This window comes from Lonchura striata, chromosome 5 (assembly GCF_046129695.1).
Source record: "Lonchura striata isolate bLonStr1 chromosome 5, bLonStr1.mat, whole genome shotgun sequence".
Classification (NCBI taxonomy): Eukaryota; Metazoa; Chordata; class Aves; order Passeriformes; family Estrildidae; genus Lonchura; species Lonchura striata.
Window position 1 is genome coordinate 1,962,265 of NC_134607.1, and position 25,655 is coordinate 1,987,919.

General features: G+C 40.0%; 1 protein-coding gene across 2 annotated transcripts in view; it reads right to left on the reverse strand.

Moving 5' to 3' along the window:
• Positions 1–2,118: 2,118 nt before the first annotated feature.
• The window catches only part of GYS2 (glycogen synthase 2), a 43,426-nt gene continuing 19,889 nt past the window's right edge, over positions 2,119–25,655 (reverse strand). The window contains exons 5-16 of one of the 2 annotated variants that reach the window (XM_021539178.2): positions 23,895–24,039; positions 19,703–19,820; positions 19,177–19,297; positions 16,503–16,609; positions 14,508–14,567; positions 13,801–13,879; positions 13,179–13,292; positions 10,750–10,876; positions 9,352–9,447; positions 7,373–7,523; positions 6,163–6,243; positions 2,119–3,383 (exon numbers count right to left, since the gene is read on the reverse strand). In XM_021539178.2, the coding sequence (XP_021394853.2) occupies positions 3,074–3,383; positions 6,163–6,243; positions 7,373–7,523; positions 9,352–9,447; positions 10,750–10,876; positions 13,179–13,292; positions 13,801–13,879; positions 14,508–14,567; positions 16,503–16,609; positions 19,177–19,297; positions 19,703–19,820; positions 23,895–24,039 (1,509 nt within the window). In that variant the 3' untranslated portion in view covers positions 2,119–3,073. Of the gene's footprint in view, positions 3,384–6,162; positions 6,244–7,359; positions 7,524–9,351; positions 9,448–10,749; positions 10,877–13,178; positions 13,293–13,800; positions 13,880–14,507; positions 14,568–16,502; positions 16,610–19,176; positions 19,298–19,702; positions 19,821–23,894; positions 24,040–25,655 lie in introns of both variants that reach the window. The other variant, XM_021539179.2, reaches the window with a different exon arrangement.

Consider the following 25,655-nt stretch of genomic DNA (forward strand, 5'->3'; position numbering starts at 1 on the left):
TCTGTATCACTTCATGGAGGAACTGGTGAAATCAAAGTGTCCTGTTTTGTTCATTTTTAAGCACTAATATATCTTCCAATGTCAGCGTTTGTTTTATGACAGAACATTCATGATGAACTTCACCTCAAGATCAGTGGTATCCACCTGAATCCTTTCATTAATTTAGCTGCCCTTTGTTTCAAACATATTTGGAATATCTCAGGCACATCTGAGTGATTTTCCAGCATGTTTTACAAGATCATCAGTCAGTGCTCAGACAAAAAGTAGCATGGAATCAAAGAACACAATACTAGAATGGCCTAGTTAGGAAGGGACCTAAAAGATCAACCAGTTCTAAATGCCCTGATGTGAGCTGGGACACCTTCCACTAGCGAAGTGAAAAGGAGAGGGGTTTACATCCTTTGTTTTATCACTGCCTTGAAATTCTTATGCCTCTGCCTATCCCAGTGATACAGAAATGGTACCCACCCTATTCCCAGCTGACTGATTGTTGTGTGTGTTCCTGATTTAAGGTCTCAAGCTTAAACAATTCTCCACAAATATCATGAAACAGAATAAACCTTCTGCCTTGCTGGTGAGGTGTTTGTGAAACCCCAGTGATTTCCATCTGGAAGACAACACCTTATGGAACAGATAGCAGCTACCAAGTTTGTCAGGTGTCAGTAACTGTTGGGAATGCGTGCCATTTAATTTAGGCAATCTGCTGCTGTGGCTGAATGAGAAGCTGTTCCCCTGATACTCTAAATTCAACATACAGAAGTGTTTTGCTGTAGATAAATTGCCTTGTTATTAATGGTTAATCCTGGAATCAAGGCAGAACTAACATGAGCCCAAGGCATTGGCAAAGTTCACTTTGGCCACTGCAGCACCTGAATCTGAGAATTCAGGCCAGTCCCATCTCGAAAGCTGAGCACTTTCTAACACCAGGAGGGTGCTCAAAGCACGTGAGTGTGCTGAAACACACACACAGCCTTCCTGCTCTACAGCAGAGCTGTGGAATACAAGCAACAAATACAGATCTCTCAATTTATTTATGAAAACATCAACTTGCAATCAATATGCCCTTTATATGTTCTTTATCTTGGACTCTCAGTCATTACATCTTTTGACTCTGTAAGGGAACTCTGATTAGGAGCACTTTGTGGAAGAAACACAAAATGCAGTTTTCTCCATGTAGTAAACTGTGTGAAGGAAAAGATTTGCGGAATCTTTGCTTTCACCACTTTTATATGAGAAATTACCCAGTGTTTAATTACCTTTTAAATAGCTAAAGAAATAGTGACTCCTTTTAATTCCAAGTAAGTTTTTACCATAAAAACTGGACTTCTGAGAATATTCTTTTAAGTATCTGAATCAGCTCAAGAATGGAAGTCCAGTTTTAAAACTGATTTTAGGTGGCCAAAAATACAAATAGGCACATTATCACTTTTATTCTAAGTGGCCTATAGTCAGAACCATGTCATCAAGCACTGCTTAAGTGTTTGAAAGGTAGGAGCCTAACCAAAACTGGACATCTAGGCTCTCCCTAGGATTGAGATTTACTAGGATTTACTAGGAAAGGTAAATACCTCCAAAGCTTACATTGTCCTACCTGCTAAAGGACTGGCTTAACAAGGTTCTGAACAGGTCTTTTCTTGAGCAGCATGAGAAATTTTTGATGCACAAACTTGAAAAAACAAGAGATTGATCTCTAATCTCTTAATGATAAGATGTGCTTCTGAAGAGCCTATTCGGGCACTCTGCATCTCTAGCAGTTGCAATACTTCTAAAAGTTTTCTGTAAGGCAAATGAAATGTTTAGTTCTTGTGAGGATCAGTTATTTCCCAAGAGCTTTGAAGTCTCAAGTGCTTTTCAAAATAGTATCTGAAAGGTTTTTAGGATTATTTGTTGGGATTAGGTCTCTTCTAGAAGAAGTGAAACAGAGCATGGACTAATGGAAATTACTGATCCTTGAATGCTGGCACTTTGGTCTGTGGCTTCTTGTCTGCAGGGGAAGCTGCTACTCAAGGACTTTTGTCATTCCCTTTAGCCAAGTTACATTAATTTCCTCCCAAACCAGTTTGTTAACAAACTTACAATCTACAACAAGATGAAAATAAGAGAGACATACTAGAGGAATCAGAAAATAAACGGTCTGCTGTTTATTGTGGGTCTAAATGACCTCAGAAAGACGACTTCATTTGTCTCTAAAATTCAAATGCCCACTGCATAAGACCTTATATTGCCCCACAGGAAGCATGTTTTACCACCGGATCAAGACACTTCTGTGTGCTGTAAAAAAGTCTTTTAAATTATGTAAGTTTACAATAAACAGCATCAGGAAAAAGAAAGACCATTTTCTTTTCAGTGTATCTTTTTTAACTCTTCCAATATTTCTCCAGTGTGACACTTTTTTCTCTAATTTTTTGAGCTCTGGTTTAAAGTTCATGTTAGTTTAGGAGGGGAAAAGGGGAAACAAATTAAGCATAAATTCCTTTGGGATTCCTGTTGCCCTGATTTTTAAAAGTGTTAAGTTTTCTTTTATAGTTCTTTTGAAAGTTTTAAAGTTCTCATAAAACCTCTTTAGCCTTCTGTTTACATACTTCTGCTGGAGTTTTCATGCACTGTTCATGTAAATAATGATTGTTTTGCATTCTTCTTTGTGGGAGGAGAGAATTGATGGACTGTTGGTTTGACCAGTGTGGTTGGAGAGGTGGCAATTTCATCCTCCAATCCACTGTCACTTTTGGAATTCTTAATATTGCGAGGTCAGAAATAAAATTGGCTCTTTTACTCTTTTGAACTTACCAAGTTTCTGTGTACTCATTTTGTGTCCAATAGTGACAGACACCCAAAATGTAGCTATTTGTCTAGACTATGATTAATACAGATGACTCCACAGACAAAGGTATGATCTGCAGTTTTTATAAGTGCCTGAGGGGATTGTCTCATTCTCTAGTTTTATTAAGCCTGAAAAATTTCTTCTACCTCAAAGGGACACGGAAAAATTGTCATTTAAACTATTTTCAAGGTGAAATAACATTAGGCTTTCCAAAGGTGCAGCTCAAGTAACTTTAAGGTTCCCCTAATTACATCACACTGTCCTTAACACAAAGCTTGCCAAGCCTACAGGAGAAACTGTTGAGCAGATGGGGAGCGACGCCAGGGTGAGAGCAACGAGTTCAGTTCCTGTATTCTCCGTGCTGCTTCTTTTTTCCTTGAGGCAAGGCTCCAAGGGAAAAGGGGGACTTGATGTTCTGCCTATCCCTTTCAGCCTCCTCGTCCTCGTCGTATCTCTCATCCTCATCGTCATCCTCGGCTTCGCTGTGGTGCGGGCTGGAATGCTGGGAGGCCGAGGGCGATGGTGGCACTGATGAGGGTCTGGGGAACCTGAAACCTTCTGTCTGCAGAGAGAGCAGCGAGGGGAACTGTTACAGGATTTCTGAGAGACAGAGGCCACGATTTATGTTTGGAATGAGGTTTGAGCTACACAGCCAGACTAGGCCTGGTAAGCAGCCTTGAGCCTTTGATGCAGTGAGAATTCAGTAGTGGCACAGTCAGAAATTATGTTAAGGTAACTACAAAGCAATCAGCTATCCAAGCATGAATTAGGGTAGAGCTGCAGTGTGAAAAGCCTGACCATCTCAAGGCAAAGGTAAACAATGTTAGCTTGCCAGTCAGAGTGCCTTTGTAAGCTGTAAACTATATGGAAGTGTATATAAACTGCCATCTTCTCACTAATAAAGGGGAGAACGTTTGATTAACTGTGTGAACCCCGGGTTTGGCTGGGGTTCTCGTGTGGTGGTAGAGCTTCTCTTCTAACTCGTGTTTCTAAAGGAAAACTCCGCAGTCTCTTCTTGTTCGGTCTCAAGATGTTTTATTGCTAGTTATCTAACAGATTAAGTTCTCGGGCTGCGGCCCTTTGGTCAGCGGCCCAGGCAGAGAGGCACACACTCCTGACACCCTGACTGTCTGGTGTCTTCTTCTCTTCTCTCCCCGCCTAGGGCTGCTGCTATCTTTTATAAGATATATTACGTGTAACATGTTTACAATTATTCCCCAATACCTATTACCTACGTTACCAAGTGTTTTTCTATTCTAAACTAATTTGTGAGTGCCAACATCACCAAGAACATGGAGGTAAGGAAGAAGAAAGAAGAAGGATGGGTTCAGCCCACTTTCCTCCATCTTAGAACTTCTGACCCCCATGTACAAAGTAAAAACCCCCCTGTACATGTACTAAAACCCCCCTGTACACTACCAAAAAATATTTCCCTCTACTTTGTGACTACATTTACTATACTATCTAGCACTTTGTGACTGCTTGTTTTACCTTCAAAGTTGGTAATTCATTCCATGGTTCAAACTCGAAATCACAGCTAAATCCAGCTGCCTGCTGGGGTCCAGACTGCGTCTGACCACGGCCTGGAACCTCTAAAAATGTCTGAGAGGCATTTTGAGTTCCCACAATTAACCACATTGGTTCAGATCTGCGTTTGTCCTGTCCAGTTTCCTGTTTTCCTGAGATTCCCTGGCTTTTGGGAATGTGTCAGCTGAGCTCCTCCACTGCTTTTTTACAGCAATTTAAGGCTATCGCCACTTCAGAGGAAGCTGGTGGTCAGATGTAAGCTAGACCTAAATCTAAAATTAAGCTTCCCTCAACTCAGATCTCCTCATTCCTCCTCTGTCATACACACTTATGCACACTCTGTCTTTACACGTAAGTTTTAGGCTCATTCAAAGTTTGGACTGCACTGAAGCATGTGTACACACTTGTATGCCAGAGATGCTTACCCTGTGCCATAAACAACATCCTGCCCTTCCAGAATTGCTTTTGTAAAACATGGCCCTCTTTAATGAGGCTTAAAACAATCAGCAGAAGACAAACTCCTTCTGTACTCTGTAGTCAGAATATGCTTACTGAAATTTAGGGTTCAATCTGAACATTCAAAACAGTTTTCTATTTATAATGTCAGCATCTGCAAAACCAGAACCCAGAAATGGGTTTTGGTCTGAACCTCCTCTCTTGTTACTAAAATAAATAAAAAGAGTTGCTCTTTGAGGTTTGGTTTCAAGTAACACAGTTCTGAGGAGCCTCTCTTCTCAAATTGGTGCTAATCTGGACTTGGCAAGAACTGTATGAAGTGTGAGCCTTTAAAGAGACCCCTCACAGCTCCAGCCAACATACCATATTCAGATGAAGGCAATACCTTGCCTTGCTTTCCCTAGAACATCCTTTCCCAACTCCCCTCTATGTGGTTGGTGCAGAACATCTCCATGGCATTTAGCAGAAGCAAAAATTAGAAGCTGCCACTCTTCCAAGAGGAATTTCAAGGGCCAGTTCCTCAGCTGGTCTAAAGTGTCATGGTGCCATCCAGCTCAGTCTAAGTCATCTGAAGACCTGTTCCTGTGTCACACCAGGTAACCCCTGTGTTTGGATCTGATACCAGTAGGTTGTGGTTTAACCCCAGTCAGTAACTCAGCCCCACACAGCCTCAGCTTGCTCCCTCCTGGAGGGGTCCAGGAGAGAATCAAAAGGGGGGAGTGGGAAATCTCATGGGTTGGATTAAGACAGTTTGGTAGGGAGAGCAAAAGCTGTGCACACAAGCAAAGCAAACCCAGGAATTCATTCCCCACTTCCCATGGGCAAGGAGGTGTTCAGCCATCCCCAGGAGACCAGGGCCCCATCACAGGTAGCAGTGACTTGAAAAGACAAACAGCAGCACTCTGAACATCCTCCCTGAGCTTTATACACTGAACATGAGGCCATAAGGTCTGGAGTGTCCCTTTGGCCAGGTAGGGTCAGCTGTCCTTCTGTGTCCCCTCCCAACTCCCAGTGCACCCCCAGCCCCTTGCTGGCAGGGTGGGTGAGGAACAGAAAAGTTTTTGACTCTGTGAGAGCCCTGTGCAGCAAGAATGAAACCATTCCTGTGCTGTCAGCACTGCTTTCAGCACAAATCCAAAACATAGCCCAGCTACTGTGAGGAAAATTGACTCTGTCCTAGCCCAAAACAGCATCCTCCTGACTAGAGACTGGGTCTATAACTTATTAAGCTTTTAATTAGGAGTTCCTACTTCCTGTTAGTTAAACCCATAAACGCTAACTCTCTTCTCCCTCACAGTCTTCCTCTCTTCTCCTTGTAAAGCAGGTAAAATGAACTCATCTCCAAAAGCAGATTTTACCTTTGGTGGAGCACTTGGTTCCATCTCAAATTTATCTGGGAATGTTCTGCTGAGGGCCAAGTGTCTGGCATGCATGTAATACTGCAACAGAACAGAGAAGCCATTAAAAATCATAGAAATCTTGGGTAGATTTAAGCAAGGGGGGAAAAGGAACATAAAATGAGTTATCTTCTAAAAAAGGGTGCTGAACAAAGGCTAAACGTGTTTTCAGATAAACAGAATCCAGTTGATATCACTGCTTGTACTGTGAAGTGATGAGCCATTCATGACAGATGCACAACAAAGAAGTCTGGAACAGAAGCTGAAAAGGGTGTCTGTAAGATGTATTAAGGACTTGTCTTGGTCAGTGTGGTTCCTATTGAGTGACAGGTATTCTTCATCTCTCAGGAAAGAATTAGAGTTTTTTCTAATGAGGAAAACTTACATTTTTAAGTGTGCATATGAATTACATGTAAGTTTTAGGCTCATTCAAAGTTACTTTGGACTGCATTGAAGCATGTGTAACAGTGACAGAGAAGTAACATTTATGAGTTCACTGATGCCTGGTATTTAAGAATTTGACAAAAATATTTTTAGATCCACTGTATTCCTGAGTTTGCAGCACATGCACATTAAAAAATAGCTTGTTATATCTTATGCAGTGTTGGGAACCATATAAATACTAAGGTTCTCACACAGGTATCAAAGGTTCTCACACAGGAAGAAGTCCAAAATAGTTATAAAACTCATATATGTGCATCCACTTCTTTAGTCCTGCAGAATTGAGAACAATAATTTGTTACTGTCTTCTTAATAGGTGGTACTGTAGTGCATTCTGTGTCAAATTAAAAACACTACTTTCCATTTAAAGCGCAGAGGTAGTTAAGGAATGTTGAGGAGCCACAGGGCCCAGCAACATTTCATGAAGGACAGGAAGGATTTCTGAAAGATGACTTTGGAACACAAATCCCCCTTAGCGAAGGTGTTGCCAACAACACCAGATTTTTACATTGTGTTCAGCAGCAGCAAGAGCTTGGTGGTGTGACTGGATTCTGCTCTAACCTATTCAGGGTCTCTTTGCCACTGGAGCATGGAAGGATTACACTGAAATGTGCAGGCTCTGCCTTTAGCCCCTTGGAGAGGGGAATTTCAGCACAGGGCTGAAGGCTCTGGCCAGGCCTATGAGCTTGGAATTTTTAATTGCTCTTTCCCACACACCCTGCCCAGGTACTTCCAGTCCAGGAGGTCGGAGAGGCGCTCGGTGCGGTTCCTCTGGATGATCCTCTGGCGCCGGTTCTGCTGGCAGAACCCGTACAGGAACTGGGTCAGCTGGTTGCACGACTCGTCCGGCGAGCGGAACCTCCTGTCCACGATGTAGATCCCTGAGGGACACAAGAAAGGCTGAGGTGAGTGGGACTGAAAATGGGATCTGACCTCCTACCCCTCCAATCTACATGCTGTCATGTAGCCTTACAAATGGTACATGCAGTATATTCTTTCTAATAATAAAAGGCAGCTACAACTGGAACACTTGTCACCATTCTGATGAAATTGAGAGATACAGAGAAATATACTATTTTTTAAAAACTCCAATTTTTTCTACTTTTCAGGCTGAAATTCAGCAAATTCTTCAAAACTCAGAGACTTTGTTGTTGATGTGTAAGTATGTCCAAAAAGGTTCAAGTTTCTGGATAAAGACATATCATTTTTATCTCCCATAATTTTTAAAATACTGACTTCTTAAAGAAAACAATCAATCTAATGCTTTCCTAGCTTGCTGTAGAATTCACAAGTGTGGATGGCCAGAATCAGGCTGTAGGAGAGAGGCTGTGTTTTCTGTAGAAATACAAGTGTTTCCATAGAGACAGCTAACTCACATACATCATTCAACAGACAATTCTGGCAGAGAGATGGCAGAGGTAAACTTTGCCTCTACATTGTTGAGATTAATACTTTATTTTTGCCACCTTCCTTAAAGCAGAGTGTTGGGAAGAAGAGGGTGCCAGACCTTGCAGCTCTCTTATAATGGACGTGACAGATGCAAAACTACCTTAATGAAGTGCCTGGGACCAGCACAGAAATTTATGTCACCTCACACCTATGTTTTGGCAGAGAACAGCAAGTGACTTGTGTTCTGTGGTCTTTCTGAAGGGTCTCAAAGACATGTTCACCCAGGCAGGCATATCTAGATTTTGTACCTGGCTCTAACCCTTGCCCCTAGGTCAGGCAAAGGTGGCACCAGTGCAGGGCTGTCACTGCCTGAATGTGGAAACAAGCCCAGGTACTTGGAAAGAAGCCCTAGATTGGGAATATATTCAATATTCACAGAACCACAGAATTATAGAATGGCTCGGGTTGGAAGGGACCTTAAAGATTAAAGTTCCAAGCCCTGCCATGGGCAGGGACACCTCCCACTATCCCAGGTTGCTCAGAGCCTGGCCTTGAACACTTCCAGAGGTGGGATATTCAGTTAGCCCCTGCTAAGCAAGAAGGAGAGGACAAGGACTGTGCCTTGCTCTGTACATTGGGGAGGCCACAGCTTTAGTGACAATTGCACCAGTTGGAAAACAGGGAAAATCAACCCTAAAAGGAGGAGCTACTGAGGCAGAGGATGACTCAAGAGGCATGAATGTCCTGGCATACCAGGCATTGGCATTCCAGTTATGAACCATTTGTAAACCTTCCTGAGCAGATCATTATTTTAAGTAGATTCCTTGCATTTCCATTTCAATATTTTTTTTGTTTTATTTTTTGGGGTTTTTTTTTTGTTTTGTTTTTTTCACCAGTGTACATGGTAATTTAATGCTTGTCTGGGGAGGGTCATGCCACTGGTCTCCAAGTCCCAGACTATTAAGAGAAGCAGAATTTCCCTGCTTCGTTGGAAGGCTCAGAGTGTTATAATGCAACCAGAAGCACTAAAGGGAAGTGCTGGGAGACCGTAGACTGATATAAATAGTGATGAATTTGGAAGGATACAGCAAACAAAAGGTTAAAGGGAGACAAAAAAACTATCCTGGAAAGGGTTTGGATAAATATGAAAGCTGAAATCACTTGTCCAACTTAACAAGATATTCAGAGCTCTGAAAATATTCTCCCAATGGTTTCCCTTGTACTAGAGAAACATAAATTTGAGGAGTAACAGCATGGTTGCTGTGCTTTTTGCTTTCCTAACTCAGAGGTGATATTTTGATATGCTGTTAAAGTTTTTACCATAAGCTTCTGGGTCAGCAACATGCTCCTGCATGAAACAGCCGAATCCAGATAGGTTTGTGGTTACACTGGGAATGCCCATCACAGTACACTCAGCTGCAGAAAGAAACAGGCAAAAAGGGTTTCAGGACAATACACCTACAATGGTTTCACCCCAAGAGGGGAAAAAAAAAAAAAAAAACTAAGCCAAAACAGGCAGACAGAAAGTCCCATAACACTAAAGCTGCTCTGAAAATGTCAAGTGAAAGCTATAATAATATTTTGTTGTGGATTATGGGAAAAAATATAAAAAGAAATTTTAAAAACAAAATTCACTCCGTGTTTGCAAACATACATTTGAGTTTCAGAGCAGCTAAACTGAAAACTTTTTGGGAGTGCAGTTTTGAAACAGAGAACCCCAACATATGGTCAGGACTATTTGGATTTTAGATTTGGAGCCCCATGTACACCTATGTTCATTAGTTGTTCACAACTCTTTACAAAACTGAATCTCTTAAGGGCAGGAGCATATCAAACTTTGGATTTTGATGGTTTGCCAAGAGGTCTCTATAGCAGGAAAAAAAAAACCTCAACAAAATAAAAACCCCACCCCAAAACAACAAACCTCATCATTAATTCAGGACTGAGTTCACAGTAGATGTGGAGCTACTTTTATAAAATCAGAAAATGTATGGGTTTTTTTTTTTAGTTTTTGCTGTCACAGCCATGAGTAAGGATAATGCTTACCCTCCTTAAAGAGTTTTTGCCAAGGAGCCTAAGCCTAACCTAAACCAGCATGCAGACTCCAGTCTTAGAAAAATGAAAAGACATGTACATGGCCTTCACTCATATGACAATAAGCCTGGTGTCTATGAAAGAGTTATAAATATACCTTATAAAAACAGCCTTTATTTCTGGGAGATATAAGTGGGTATTGACAAAGAAAATATTTTAAGTCAGAATCTATATGCTCTCTGTATTTTTAGGAATTTCCAGTTAATTCAATGAGATTCACTACCATTCCATGTATTTCTATTAAATAACTTAGATATGGTATTACATAATTCTCTCAAACTTATTATCTTGAATTAAATCCACTGAACTATGTCAACTGGCTGCATCAGATTTCTTGCCCTGTTTTTTTTAATATTTAAATTCCTGCACGCCTTTTTTAAAAATCCTTCAACCAAGAATTAAGTTTTAAAAATTATTTCTTGTTCTAAAGCCATAGAAAATCAAAAGATTACACATTAGTATGGGAAAGAGTACACTGCAGGGACAATTTTGCCAGCAGTAAGACCTTTGTATGGCAGAGGAAACAGAGTCCAAAGAGTTATTGCAGCACTTCAGAAGGAACTGGCTGCATCAACAGAATGGGTGTTCATTTTTTCACACTAGTTAAGGGTACAGAATTCCTACCTGGAGTGTAGCCCCAGGGTTCATAGTAAGATGGGAATACACCAAGGTGGCAGCCTCTAACAAACTCCTCATAGTCCAAGGGCAGCAAGGGACTTGTTGAAGAAAGAAACTCTGGATGTAGGATGACCTGGATATTCAAAACTTATATTAGACATGAAAGAAAACCATCATTGATATATTTCAATTGTGGATAAGTTTGGGCACCTTATTCACCCTGGTCCTTTTCTAAGGATCTGGACAGCTCCTCCTCTGGCCATCCATCTGTTTTCTACCAATGCCTCCTGCCTGTGTGCATTCTTGTCCTGAAATAGGACTGATGATGAGCCCCTTTTTCACTGGACAGGTATTTAGCTTTATCCTTCTTCACCAAGGAGGCCCACATGCACTGAGAATTAGGCCTAAGGCTATGGCATTTAGCAAGATTTGGTCTGTTGTACAAAAGTACAGAGGATTTACAAAGGCCTGGAGTGACAGGACAAGGGGGAATGGCTTTGCACTGACAGAGAGCAGGTTTAGATTTGATATAAGGAAGAAATTCTCCCCTGTGAGGGTGGTGAGACCTTGGCAGAGGTTGCCCAGAGCAGCTGTGGCTGCCCCTGGATCCCTGGCAGTGTCCAAGGCCAGGCTGGATGGGGCTCTGAGCAATCTGGGAGAGTTGAAGGTGTCCCTGCCCATGGCAGGGGGATGGAATGAAATTTTCTCTGAAGTCCCTTCCAGCACAAACCATTCTATGACTTTATTGGGATGTCTCACTAGGAGGAGGCCTCAGACAGACACAGCACTTCTAAGTTTCACAGCAATCCCTGAACTAAAGGAATGTTAACTGTACTCCACAGATCTCCCAAGAACTGAGGGAATTTTGAAAGCAGACCATTACAGCCCTGCCACCACAAACCTGTGCTTAATTAATGTTGCTGAAAGACACCTCTAAGAACCAAACTTAATTTATCTGCATGACTCTGCAGGGCTTGGGGTTACTGCCCCACATCTGCTGCTCAGTTGAGAAGAGCCTTGTATGTGGTGCCCAGTCAGATTTGGGAGGAAGAATAAGGGAATGGTTGAAACTGCTCTGGTTTATCTCCCTGCCATTATTCCATGCCCAGAGCATGCTTTTATCCCTTCTTAATAAAATTGTCATGCCACTTGAGTAAACAAATGAATGTACTCAACCAGTAAATGGGCTGTAAACTCATTTTTCAAGCTTAGTTGATCCCAGTGATTTCACTGGAATTGCTAAGGGTATTTTTCACATGCCAGCTGTGTCTGCCTGAATATGTAGTACTTCTCTCAAAATTACTTTCAATTTGAAGTTAACAGAGTTTGTTTTTTTTTTTTTCCAGTGGTATTCAGCTCACTAAGTATTAAGCCTGTTCAAGCAGGAGGTAATTTTTCAGTGGTAATGATTTTTACAAACTTGACATTTGCTGAGAAGCCGAAGATGATGCCTGCTGTATTATATCCTATCTATCTGTTCTGTAATGCCTTCAAGCAGTTAATTCTGAGGGATTTTTTACTACATCTGTACACACTGCATCCTTCCCCCCTACTTTTGTTACATCTCATGTATTATTACCATATTACAATCCCAGAATTCATTGGAGTTAATGTTCATATGTTAAGCCAGGAAGAAGCAACTAGGAAGTGTAAGAAAATATTTACTCAGGCATAGCCATGGGTTTAAAAAGAAGCTGAGAATAAGTGATATGTCATTGTTAGAGATACCTTGGATATGGCTTTAAAGAAAAGGTTTGGAAGAGGAAGAATTTGCAATGTTTGGTTCAACTTTTACTAGATAGATGTTGAGATAGTCATAGTTAGAACATCAGAGATTGCCAGAAAAATATCAGCTTTGGCAGACTTGGGAAAGCAGGACCTTATAATTTCTGTGGTTTGACAAAGTAAACATGAAAAGGATTTATTTGCACAAATTTAGTCTCAACAGGTGACGTAAATATGAGCATGGCATGAGCAGGAATTCTTTTTACTCAAAGCCCTGGTTAATGTTTTACAGAAAATGATGAGTATGAGGGTGTTGCTCTTAAGAGATACTCCAGGAATGTCTGTGCTCAAAGCTTGGACCTCCAGTTTTAAGCAAGTGAATCTATGTCAGAATTTTCTACCTGGGTACAAATGACCCATGGCACCTTCTTGATTTCAGGAGTGGCAGCTCCTCATTCAGTGCAGGAAGCAGCAATGAAAACAACTCCCTAACCTCATATTTCTAACTCGAAATTAGCTTGGCTAAACAGCACCTGGGGATCTCTGTGCAGTGACAAGTTGTTATTCCTGGAAAGGGAGGAAGAGAGAAGTACTCTAGCAGTATAACATCACCTATGAAGAATTTCAGTGCACTTCCCATGCTGGTGATGCAGACTGAGAATGTTCAGGGAAATCCCATTTTGGATCTAAAACAAGCAGCCAGAACGCACCTTCACGCGGTCTGTGCGGTTGTTGAACAGCCCAATGCGCCGGATGGTGTTGAGGATTGGGTCGTTGCTGTCATCAATCATGTTGTGGGTGGTCACTGGAGGCAGAGAGTGTCTCTGAGCACAGAAAAAGCAATCCATAAATCAGACAAACTCTTGGCAAACACTCTTGTTGCCATTTCCTAAGGCTACTGGAAGACTACTGGCAGATTTTGTTATTGATTAATTAATTTACCTCAAAATAAATTAATTTGTTCTACCATTAAGGCAGGTCCACCATTTAATTTTTAAGACTCCTAGTCAATATTGTGTCTCCTTTAACATAGTCAATAAAACTAGAAAAATCCAGGCTCAGAAACAACTCAAAGTTCACACTTAGTTCAGAATAAAAGAATTAAAACTGCTTGTCACTGAAGCAATATCCATAGACTCCCCAGAAGGTTAATTTGGGTCATGTTCTCATTAAAAACAATCAGAGCTGATTTTAAGTGTCACTGATGAGAAGTAAGTTTGCTGAAAATTTCTTCCCAATGCACACATATGGCTATATGCCCTACACAATCGTGTTACACCATCACATTCATTATTTAGATTAGATGTTTATACAAATAACATATTTTCTGACCTGAGTTGAAAAGATGGCTCTTTTCATAATGCTTATGTCATCTCGGTCAAGAATCTTGTTCAAGTCTGGGATTTCTCCTCTGCAAAGGAAACACACAACCAATTTTACCAAATGATTCATTGTTCTTTTGTAAGGAAAATAAAGATATGCCTAACAAGGTCTGATCTGAAGTTTGCTGGTATCAACGTGAACCTTTCCTTTGTTTTCATGGCCCTTCTATATTCTTTATATTGTGTTCTCCCATATACTTGCTGATCTGCTAATTAGCTTTCAAAAAAGAGCTAAAGAATTGGTTTCTTCTGGTTTTTTTTGGACACAGCTTATTTTTACTGAAGTTTGAGGCATCTCATCTGTGCTTTGGGTACAACTGTCTTCTGAAATTATATGACTGAATCACTAACACATTTTACTTTGGTGCTTTTTTAAGCTGAAGTAGCTTGTTTTTGACAGTGGATATGCCTTTGTGTTACTTAGACATCCCTGTGTCTCTTATGACTCTTTCCACCACAGGCTATTGGAACCTTTTTTTTTTCTCTGTGATTTGCCTGTTAAACAAGTATCTTGTTTATGGTCCCATATCTTTGTACCATGCCCTCCTCTGGATGTCAGAATCCCCCACACAAAGAGGAAAAGCACAAAAACAACACAAGTAAAGCCACCTGAACATGAAGCTGTGCAAGGCTGAGCAAAGCAACTTATTCACTCACTTCAGCAAGGCATTGTAGAGTTTCCTTCCAAACTTTTCTTTCACAGATTGTGCAGTGTCCCTAGGATGATAAATAAATAAATGTATAAAACAGGAGAATCCAGGACAAGGACAGTATAAAAGAAATTCCTACTGCTGGAAATTAAACTGATATACTGATGGAACCCAGGATGCAGAGGCAGACAGAAGTCTGGTTCTCAAAGCTCTTTTCTCCAGCCAGCAGTTATGCTGGTGGATTCCAACAGAGCTGAGGATTTGACCTGCACCTACAGATGAGTGCACTGGGAAAGCCAGGGGCAGGCTTTACGAGGGATTCCTTCTAACCCTCTTCTATGATCAGCAGACCACATGTCAGCTGTGAAAAAAAGAGCTACCTATGACCTTAGGTACTGTAACATGATCATTAATAATGGACAGAGAGAGCTCCAACTACTCTTGACCTAGAAGAGAGATGCAAGAATTGAACAAATAGAGATTTTCAAAGCAGGCTTCCCCCTTCACTTTCTGCCCTATTTCCCAACTCAGACTTTTGGAAACAAGTGTTAGGACTAAAAGCAGTTTATCTTAGTTTGCAAAACAAAAAACTTCCTGGAAAGCTCTGGCCAAGTTTTAAGGCATTAATGAGGCCTGTATCAGACAAATGCTATATTTTAGGTAAGGAAAAACTCCAGTGAACCACTGTTCTGCATGCAAAGAGTAATTTCTATTATTCTGCCCTTGGCAGAAATTTCTGTTGTCAAAACAGCAAGTGCACTCTAAATCTGAGTAAATCTACTCTGAGTTAAGTTCAATTTCACAGAATCTTCCCTGCCTTTATAATTTCTAATTATCCTTTAGGCAAAGATGAAACTTGTTAAGTGAAATCTTAAACTTCATCAAGCTGGGAATCCACATACCTGTTTTTAGTTGCTCTTTCCCAGCTCACATTGACACAAGAGAGGATAAGTCAATTTTGGGTGAGTTGTAAAGCAGACAAATGTTAAGCCACACTGATCCAAACCCCAGCAGGATAGCTCCCACCTGAGTTGTGCCTTCATAGATTGCCATGCACAATACCTAAAATTTAACCCAGATGGGATAGACTGCTTTTTCAGAAGCAGAGAAAAAGAAGGATTTTATACCCCAAGTCAGCCATCACATATTAATTTCTAAGTGCTGTATTCCTTTATAAGTGCCAACCTCTTCTTGTCCTTAATTTCTGTGGCACCCTAAGAATATTATTATGAAATACTGCTAGCAGGTGGGTTTATCCTGGATTTCGTATTATGACCATGATAATGCTGCATACAGAGATGCAGAGGGTCTTCTGCTTTTCACAGAGAAGAACAGCTGAAAGCATTCTTTTCCTATACAGAATCACACAGCAGTTAAAGTGAGGTGAAGGTTAATCCTGCTCCTCTTTTGCTTTTTTTTGTTTGAAAAGTTGCAAAATTAGTAGGGCTGTTACAATTTTACCTTTATAGCTGTAAGTTTCACTGCTTGGTTATGGCCACTGCTTGTTGTAGCCCATATAGAAAATTACAGACATTTGTTATCCACTGCTGATCTGCTGGATCATACAGTGCAATTTCCACATTTCTAAATAAAGGAAGATGTGTATTTGATTTCTTTTTCCCACAGAGAAGCTCACTGTGAAAAATGAGCAGTCCTTATTTTGTGGGAGCTCTATGGCACATCCAAAGGGAGTACCAGAAACAGCCAGGAGACATTCAGAACACTGAATTTTCTAGAGCATTTGACTTTGTTCCTACAAAACAAGTACTACTCACTGATACAATGGCAACACAAGTTAACTAAAAATAATTTTGGACAAAACAAATAAACAAAAACTAAAAGAAGGAATATTTGACCTTATTTATATTTCTCTTTCATTCCTGCAATACATTCTAGTTACCCACAATCCTCAGTTTTAGCAAAAAAAAAGGAGCATTATTCTCCAGCTGAGACTTTTGAATGAGTCCACATCAGACTATACCAGGGTGGGAATGGCAATTACCAGAGCTGCTTCCTGACTGCTTGTCCTTTCAAGGTTTCCACGTTGAAATTGTTGGTCTTTGCTGGCATGATGAAGAACACGATAACTGTAATGTCAGTCTTGTGAACCTACATGACAAGAAATGGAGAGGAATTTAAAATAAAAACATCTGATACAGGCTGTCACAGCCAACTCTAAGAATTAGTTACAGGAAACGCCAAATGCACTCTGGTTTTCCAGGAATGCTCAGCTCTTGTAGCTCTTGTTACAAATGAAGTTTTGTCAAATCAGAGATCAAGACAGAGATGCCACCCAGTTTCAATTTGGGCTTCCTGAGCTCTCATGGTTTAGAGAACATGGCTTTAGCTGAGCACATAAATTGCAGAAAAATAAAAGCCCTAAACACTTTCTCACCAGACACAAACTGTGCTGGCTTAAAGGAGTAAGTAATTGGTTTACTAGCTGAGGTATACGTAGGTATGATACAGCAGAGAGAAAACAACTATTTTCTACCTGAAACTCTGGAAAAGAACCTGCTGGACACACAAAAAGCCACAAGTAACTTCTCGCCCATCTCTCCCATCCAGCTACTTCAGAAGCAGAAAGCACTTGCTGTAAATTCTGACCCTTTATTTCTAGGTGGTTTCAGGTCCATGCATGAATGAGGTTTTACTCCTCTCAGCAACTCTTTAATGAAAAGCTAAGGGTGAACTCTGTTCAGAGCTTAAAAATTTAATTACTTTGAACTGCCTCCATTTCAAATTTTAGATACAAAACTGTACAATAGTGTGCCTTTTCTCAGGCTGGCATAGAGGGAAATGTACAGGGTAAAATAATCTATGGGAGTCATCTATCATGTTAATGTTAATTAATGTTCTTCCCCTCCCTCTCTTCAAAGTGGGTTCCAAGTCCATAATGCCACGCTCCCAGTGAGCATTAACAATTTCTCCCAACATCCATATTTTATTTCCAAAATTTTAGTAAGATTTTCAAGCAGCAGAGGAAAACGTCTCTATAAAATAAAACAATTCCATGCAATGGTATGTACTTTTTAGGTTCAGGCCCACTACCAGGACTTATTTAGGAAGTCCCAGATTTGTAATTAGTACAGTCCATTTACAGATTTGTAATTAGTAAGATAGACTGCTACTCCCAATGGAATTACCTCTGGAATTAATTACAGAGCAAGTGTTGTTAGAACAGCTAATCGGATGCTGGCATCTACACTGGAAGAATAATGCAATAAATCCAGGCTCAGTTTATGGGAGAAGCAACAGTACAGTGTCCTATAGAGCCTCAGTTTCCTTTAATTTCCATCAGCCTTGTTTGTCATGGATGTCATCAGGAAGAATTTCTTTACAGAAAATGGGATCAGGCAGTGGAAGGGGCTGCTCAATGAGGTGGGGGAGTCACCCTCCCTGGTAGTGTTCAATAAACAACTGGACATGGCTCTTAGCACCATGGTCTTATTGAAAAACTGGTGATGGGCCAAAGGCTGGACTCAATGATCTTGGAAATCTTTTGCAACTCTACAGATTTTATGATTCTGTGATATTAATCATTAGCTGCAATTAGAGATTGCCGCAATAATTGCTCAGGCAATTATTTCCCTCTTATCACACAAAACCTTCCACATTAGCAGCATTCACAGATAAAAGCTATGTAAATGCCATTAACAGGCAGCTGCTGCTGCACAGCACTGCCAAACAACTGACTGTGCTGTGGAAGAAATACTTCAGGTCTGCAAGGTGACCTGTGTGAATGAAGGGATTAAGAATTTCCAGAAAATCCAGAAAATGCTCAAAATGGCATATTAATAGAAGGTGGTGGTAGAACAATTGTACTTAGGGCTTTGAACATTACTGATTCTTTCATCTCTGCTGACAGAGTGGTATCATAATTTTTATCTAGATTTTCCATATCATTCCACTGATAAGAGTACAAATGACAGAGTCTAGGACAACAGCTAATCGATCCTTGCCAGATGATTGAAAACCTATTAGCATCATTAACATTTTTTCTGGGTTTTATTTTCAATAGATTAGTCTTTGGGACACAGCTGGAGACATTTTCAATGCCCTCACTGTAGGTGGTAAGGGCTCTGCTCTGTGATTTTTAACAAGGCCTTGTTCTTGTCTTCATTGAAGTACTTCATAAAGGCATTTAGGAAACAGAACCACAGAGAACTGAGTGGCTTCCCATTGCTTTGCACCATACCACTGGCACTCTGTGAATTTTAATGCAACATTCCCATCCAATGGGGCAGCAGAGATTTAGAAGATCATAAACAGGTCCTACTGAATTAAGCTATTTGCTGAAAAGGATATTTTTAAAATGCAGCTTTAAGGGCTTACTTTTATTTCCATTATAATATGTAAGCCATCAGGGTAAACTTAGAATACTATTATATATACTCATTACTTCTCTCTAAAAACCAGGGAGGCAACCATGAATTAACTTCTTGAACTATGTAATAAATTATTTTCAATTATACAACCAATCTATCAATTAAACTGTGTGAAATCATCATATATTCTGATGGCTCAGGAGGAGAGCCATATGAAAACTGTGAATATCCTGTAATTACTTTACTATAAACCAGAGTATTGAAAGGGAATTCTTGTAGGTGACTTCCACAGTATGGTCAGTTTGAGCATAAGCTCTATGCTTTCAAAAGCTGTGTAAGCTTTCTTACCCTCAGCAAAAAGTTTAATCTTGATAAGGCTTCTAGAAACATATCAGCTCCTTTGTTGGAAAACTCATATCTCCCAGCAATGAAGAAAAACAAAGTCTTGTCAAGATCGAAGTCAAGGTGGCTGAAAGCAAGAAAACAGACAAGAACAAAGCATTTCTCAAGATACAATCAAACAAAACACACAACAGCTCTCTATTCTGGAGGAATTTACTAACCCCAGAAAAAAATGAAAGTGAGGCTTTTCTGCTGGGCTTTAAATTGACTATCTTCATCTGACAAACTGCATCTTGGGTAAATAACACACAGATCAAGATCTGATGTCTGATATCACAATCTGTTAAGCAGAGTCAGATCTGGTGTCTAAGATTCCCTTAGCTTCTGACTGAGAAATCCCAGACAGATATTTGAATAAGCTGGTTTCAACATTTCCACTCCTCTATGAAGTACTTGTTAGTCCTCCTGCTTTGGTTCTTGCTTTAAATAGTGTTGGACAAGCGTTGCTAATTTTTGAAAAGTAAAAGCATACCCATAGAAATGACCTCGAATGAACTCTTGGATCCTAGCCTTGTACATGGAATGCAAATTCTGAAACTCATGCATTGCTGAAAATTTCTTAATGTTCAAGCCATTTGGGGTGACAACATCTGGAAAAGCAGAGAAAAGGCAGAGGTAGACATCTTCAGAGTCAGAGAAATCTTTAAGGAAAGAACCGATGTGTCTCTCAAGGTTTATGTTAACAGGTTATGTCTTTATGTTACTCAGGGGGAGGGAACAGCACTGCCTCCACAAAGCTCTTGCACGTGGCTTCTCCACTGTCTGCAACATCAAAGCAGCTTTCACCCGTCCTCAGCACTGGGTAGACCCTGCCCTTTTGTCCTGTCAAGACCCCAGTAATGTCTCCTTTGAGCCAAATATTTGTTGTGCAACTTGCCCTTTACCTCTTTATCCTTGATATCACTGCTGCCTGCTCGATTGAGAGCCCTTGGAAGCAGAAACTGTGCTATGTCCTTGCCTAGTGCATGGCACAAGAGATACCCATTCTATCAAAACTTCTGAGGATTTATCAAAAAAGGGAGCATATAAGAAAGCTTTATAAAACAGCCTCTTTCCAGTAATTGGTTGTATTTCCCCTAAAAACATCCACAGACTAGTACACTTTACATTTTTACTGCTGCTCTCCTCTAAAGGATCTTACAATTGAAATTTGTTCATTTCCAGCCCTCCTCCAAAATTCTAAAGGATCTTACAATTGAAATTTGTTCACTTCCAGCATTTTAAAGGCAGAGATTTAGAATATACACAGAGGACAGGCACTGAAATTCAGTCACTCTTAGCCTACCTGGTAGATCAGAGTAGCTATACAAAGGCTTGCTCCAAATCCAGTCCAAGTAAATGGAAAGAATGCCATTTTCTGTCCTTTGAGCTGGGTTATGAATGGACATGAAAGGGAAGGCCAGTTCCTCAGCAGATGTATTTCATGGCAACACAACTGACTGAAACAGATCTATACTAATTTATGATACTTGCCTGACATTATGCAACTGGCACAGCCATTTAAAATTATTTCCTTGAAAATTACAGCCTGCTTCAGCAATATATGTGCTCCCCTGCCATGTAAGTGATATCTGGTTAAACTTTCACCAGTTAAATGTCCTGAAACACTCTAGGTTAAACTACAACAAATAAAAATATAACCTTTAGTAGTAACCATGAAATAGTAAAGTCTTAATGGATCTGTTTCTGGAATACCACTTTTGGAAATCTTTACTTGTTAGGTACTTAAGATTTGGTTTTCAATGACCAAACAGTGTTGGTGGACATGAGGAGAAAACTTGTGCTTTTACCTTCTCCTGCCCAGCACTTAAGAATTCTCTGAACAAAGACCACTGGGGGAGGTAACAGAGCAGAACCATCCTCCACTGTCTTTACTGACAACTCATCTCCCTTCTCTGTCCTGTTTCTTGTTCTGTGTGGAAAAACTAGCTCATGCAGTTCATGCTTTGAGACTCCAACCATTCAGAGTCTTCCCAATACAAGAAGAATCCCTTCCTCAGGTATTTCTGGCTGGTTTCCTTCCACTCTCACATTCATTTATCAGGGGGTTTTGGAGAGTCTCACCCACCAGCAGCAGCCTGTGTATAACCTACTCTCATGTGCTTTGGTTTAACTACAGCTTCATTCATCCTTTTCATGAGGCCTGGGGCTCAATCCATCTCTTGTTTAAAGCTTTGAGATACATGACATGGTGGCCCAAAGAACCCACTTCACTATTTCTGCTCAGCATACAGGAATATTTTGAACATGTGTGAGGGATGAAGTGACAAAAGAGAGCTTGGTCCCTATTTTGTTTGAAAATTTGTCCCAAGTAGGTCAAATCAGAATGTTTTAACTTCTGTATTTATAGGAAGGAAACTGGCACTGATTTAAGTAATATTAGCACAGAATGAAGTTTTCTCTTGATATATCACTAACATTTAGAGTTGACTTGTACTTTTTCAGAGTTCTGATCTATGATTTTGATAAAATATATAGAGATAGGAAGTCTAGATTTAAAACTCAATTGATACGTGAGTTTCTTGGAATTTTGATTCAAAGCCTTCTCTACTTCTAATTCTAAAAGGAAAAGTACTAAAAATCCCAATGAAAATGAAAAGTCAAGAGTTTTTTGAGAAATATGTTCCATATCTGAGTGAAAACACTAGAAATCCCATATCACCAGTTTCCAAATCACAAGACCATAACTTATGATCACTGACAGAATCCTGCCGGGTATGTCAAAGATACTCAAGCTTTTGACAAATATGGTTTGATAAATTGTTGATCACATAACAACTGTAGCAAATGGGATCAGCATAATGCAAGCAGTCATTCTGCCAGGTTTAGACTGGCAAATTTGCCTTTGTCCTGCTGCAAAAGTTCTCTTTGCAATCAGATCCATAAAATTTAAAAAATACTTTTCCAGGTGATGAGATTTATAATTTAAATTATAATCTAAGTTTGATATTAAAGGGAAGTAGCAGAGACAGTGCAATTTAGCACATTTCTAAGTTATTTTTAGCTAGCAATTTGGTTGTAAAATCTATGTCTCAATAAATGCAAATAAAATTTAATTGTGCCAATTCAGCATCCTCCTTTTAAACCTTTATTTTTAAAGTGGATGGAGAAATGTACACATGCTTTCAGTATTCATGTTCCTTTGCAGAATACAAGCTCAATGACCTACTGAAGGACTGCTGGACTTTCCAAAAAATCAATGACTATGCAGATTTCACAACTTCAGAGAGAATAAATAGTGTGAGAATAGGTTCCTGGACAGTTGATTTGTGGTCTTGGATTCAGAGAATCTATTAAAGTAGTTATTCCCATCACAACATGTTTTCCACTTAGAGTCATTTCTTAGGATTTGGGGTGACAATTTCTACTGAATTTCTTTCTAGCTATGTCAACATGAAGCATGGCATGTGTCAGTAGTTTTTTAACCCAAACATGAAATATATTTACTTGGTTTCTTCAAAGTTGCAAGAATAATCACAAAAAGCTCAGGCCAGTGAATCTTTGTGCATGGAATTCTCTTCAGCTTCAACTGATGTTTTATCTGTGAGCAGTCTGGAGATTTTCTTCCCCAAATTAAACTGGATTCAGACTCATTTCAGTCTCCTAAAATCCCAAAACACAGACTATGATTTTCAAAGGTAGCTGTGGTGGGGAGAAGCCTCATGCCTATATAACAAAAGCTTCAAAAGTCTGATTTTCAGAGTGCTCTGCACTTTGTAAAAATCAAGATCTTTCAGAGATATTCCAGTTTAAATGACTGAACTTCAGTGACTTTTAAGACACGCCTTTTGTGCTTAAAATAAAATCAAAAAGATAATCTAAGTCCACCATCCTATTGACAGCTAGTCAGGAATGAGGCAAAGGATTCCACAAACAGTTCTTTAGTTCAGGTTCAGGAACCACAATGTGGCTTGAAGCATTTGAAGTTAACCAGGATAAAAATCCCAAACTATAACCAGCACTGCAAATCAACCAATAACTCTATAAAGAGAAAGCAAAAAATCCCCCAAATTAACTAAGAAAGAAACAAAAAACCCCAACCAAAACAAAACACCAAGCCCATACAAAACCAATAATTTGAGCATGTTTTATGTAAAATAACCAAGATACCAACACACCTGCTAAATAGTCTCCAAAACTGTCGTGCAGTTTTTCCCTCATGCTGCATACCTGCAGATGGAGTACTGGGGTTTATCCCTATAAACCACTGAGATTATTTAAAGAGAACTTTGATGACACATCAAACTGGGATCATGACCTTACTTAAAAATCCATGTATGGAACAGGACAAGGTTTCTAAGCTTCATATTTTATGAGACCAATATCAAGGGGGAAACCAGACAAATCACTGGGCACACAACTATTTTTCAAACTCTACTTGTGGGTCTAATAGAAAATATTCTATCTATATGAAGCTTATAATGGTTCAGTTCTAAAAGCATGGAAACCCTGCCACAGATAAAATTCCTGAAATTGAGGCGTCCTGGCAAAAGAAGCCTGACATCCATGGAAAATTGGTTAATCCCTGTAGCAGAGCCAAACACACCTCTGTATGTTTTCTTTCTCTTCATGTTTGCATACCTGTCTCTATTGTATTCATTCAGACTAAGGAAATGTGGGCATTCAAAGGAAATACAGAAAAAAAAAAAAAATTCAGGTCTTACCAGGGCATTTTTTAAGCATATGTTCTGCTTCTGTAGCTGTGATCTGGGAGACTGTGGTGAACACATGGGCACAATGCACAGATGCCCGTTCCATACAGTACCGATGGTAAATCTGCCTCTCTCCAGCCTCCTTGTCAATGTCAAACTGTTAAACAATGAAACAAACAAAAAAGACACCTGTGTGACATGACCATCAAACTGTCTCCCTTCAGGGAAGGTTTCTCCTGCTAGGCTCCATTTCCCCAGGGAAAGTGAACTACGTGATTGTAGTGCTGTTTTGTTGTCCTGGTGTTTGTATTTTATCAACTTCAAGGAGTCTGAAAGAGCACGAGAATTCTCAGATCCTGCTTGTTCCTGAAAAAATGGCAGCTCTGCCATGGGAGGAAAGCTAGATTAATGATCCCATGAAAGGTAAGGATGTATGGAATTTGGCCTGCTGGCTGGCAATGTATCATGTTGCAGCTTCCATGGGCTTGTTGGAAAACTTGCGAGAGCAGGGAGGTTGCTGGTAGCTGAAGGAGAGAGAAGAAAAAAGGAATGGGGATGAGGACAGAACCTGGGGACTTGGTAGTATGGTGGGAATCACAGGTAGGCAAGAGAGAAGTGGAGAGACAGGATATAAAGAGTCACAAATCCTAAGGGAAAAAAGAAAATAGACAATAAAATATTTTCTGACCCTCAGAGATGTTCTTCCTCCAAATCTGCCACATTATTTGCTGTTTCTTATATTTCAGTTTGAACTCCCTTAATTTTTAGAGGCTGATGCAAGTTAAACTGCTAGATAAGACATTCCCAACACCCAAGTATTTCTAAATCACCTTCAAATCTTGCAGCTACCTTTTTTAACTGAGCTTATGTTATCCTGATGCAAAGAAAATGCACAATTCTCTTGAGTCCACGCTTAAAGGTTCAAATGTTCACTAACAGTGTCCACTGCAAAATTGCTACAACGCAGTCTAAAAAAGGTGTCAATGCTTTCAATTAAATCACAATCCTCTTAGTCTGATGTTTCACTTCTGGAAACAGAAATCTTGAGCCCCTAAGGGTCAACAGCATGGGCACCCAATGGCCTGTGTGTTTCCCAGAGGGTGACAATGACTCTCAGTGAGCTCTGTCGTGGTCGCTGCCTAATGCTGGCTGCACAGCCTGATTTTGATTGCATTTGACTGTGTAACTTCACTGACCATAATAGATTTAACCCTTATCACAGGCAGGGCAGACAACACTTTCTATAGTTAGGACTGTGTGACCCCTGCCATGGCCAGCTGCTTTTAGCACTTCAGAACTTGGACAGAAGTAAAACTATTTAGACTGTGGCCTGTCCTGCAAAGCTTAATGCTGGTACAGAACACAGTGTGAGAAAGTTGATGCAATGTGAACCATTTCAGGGAACTACAGTGAAGCAAACAAGTTCTTATTTTCCTTTAGATAGGTATAGACACAGATGTAGATATAGAAATCTTATAACTGCTTTGCTGAGAAAATTAATTGCTTTAGTGGCTTTAATTCTGCAGCAGTGCTACACTACTTGTGGGAAAGTGGCTTCCACTGTGTTAGTTGAAAGTGCCAATCTAACCACTCTAGTGTGACCAAAAAAAAGGACTCTCAAAAAATCTCAGCTGAAAACTTCCAAACAAACTAGATGCTTTATTCTGGTATTGATGACCCTTCATATCAAGAGCTTTTCTACATTTGCCAAATACAATTTACCACATAATGTGCTAAATATTATGATACCATTTCTCAGTTGTATCCTCCTAT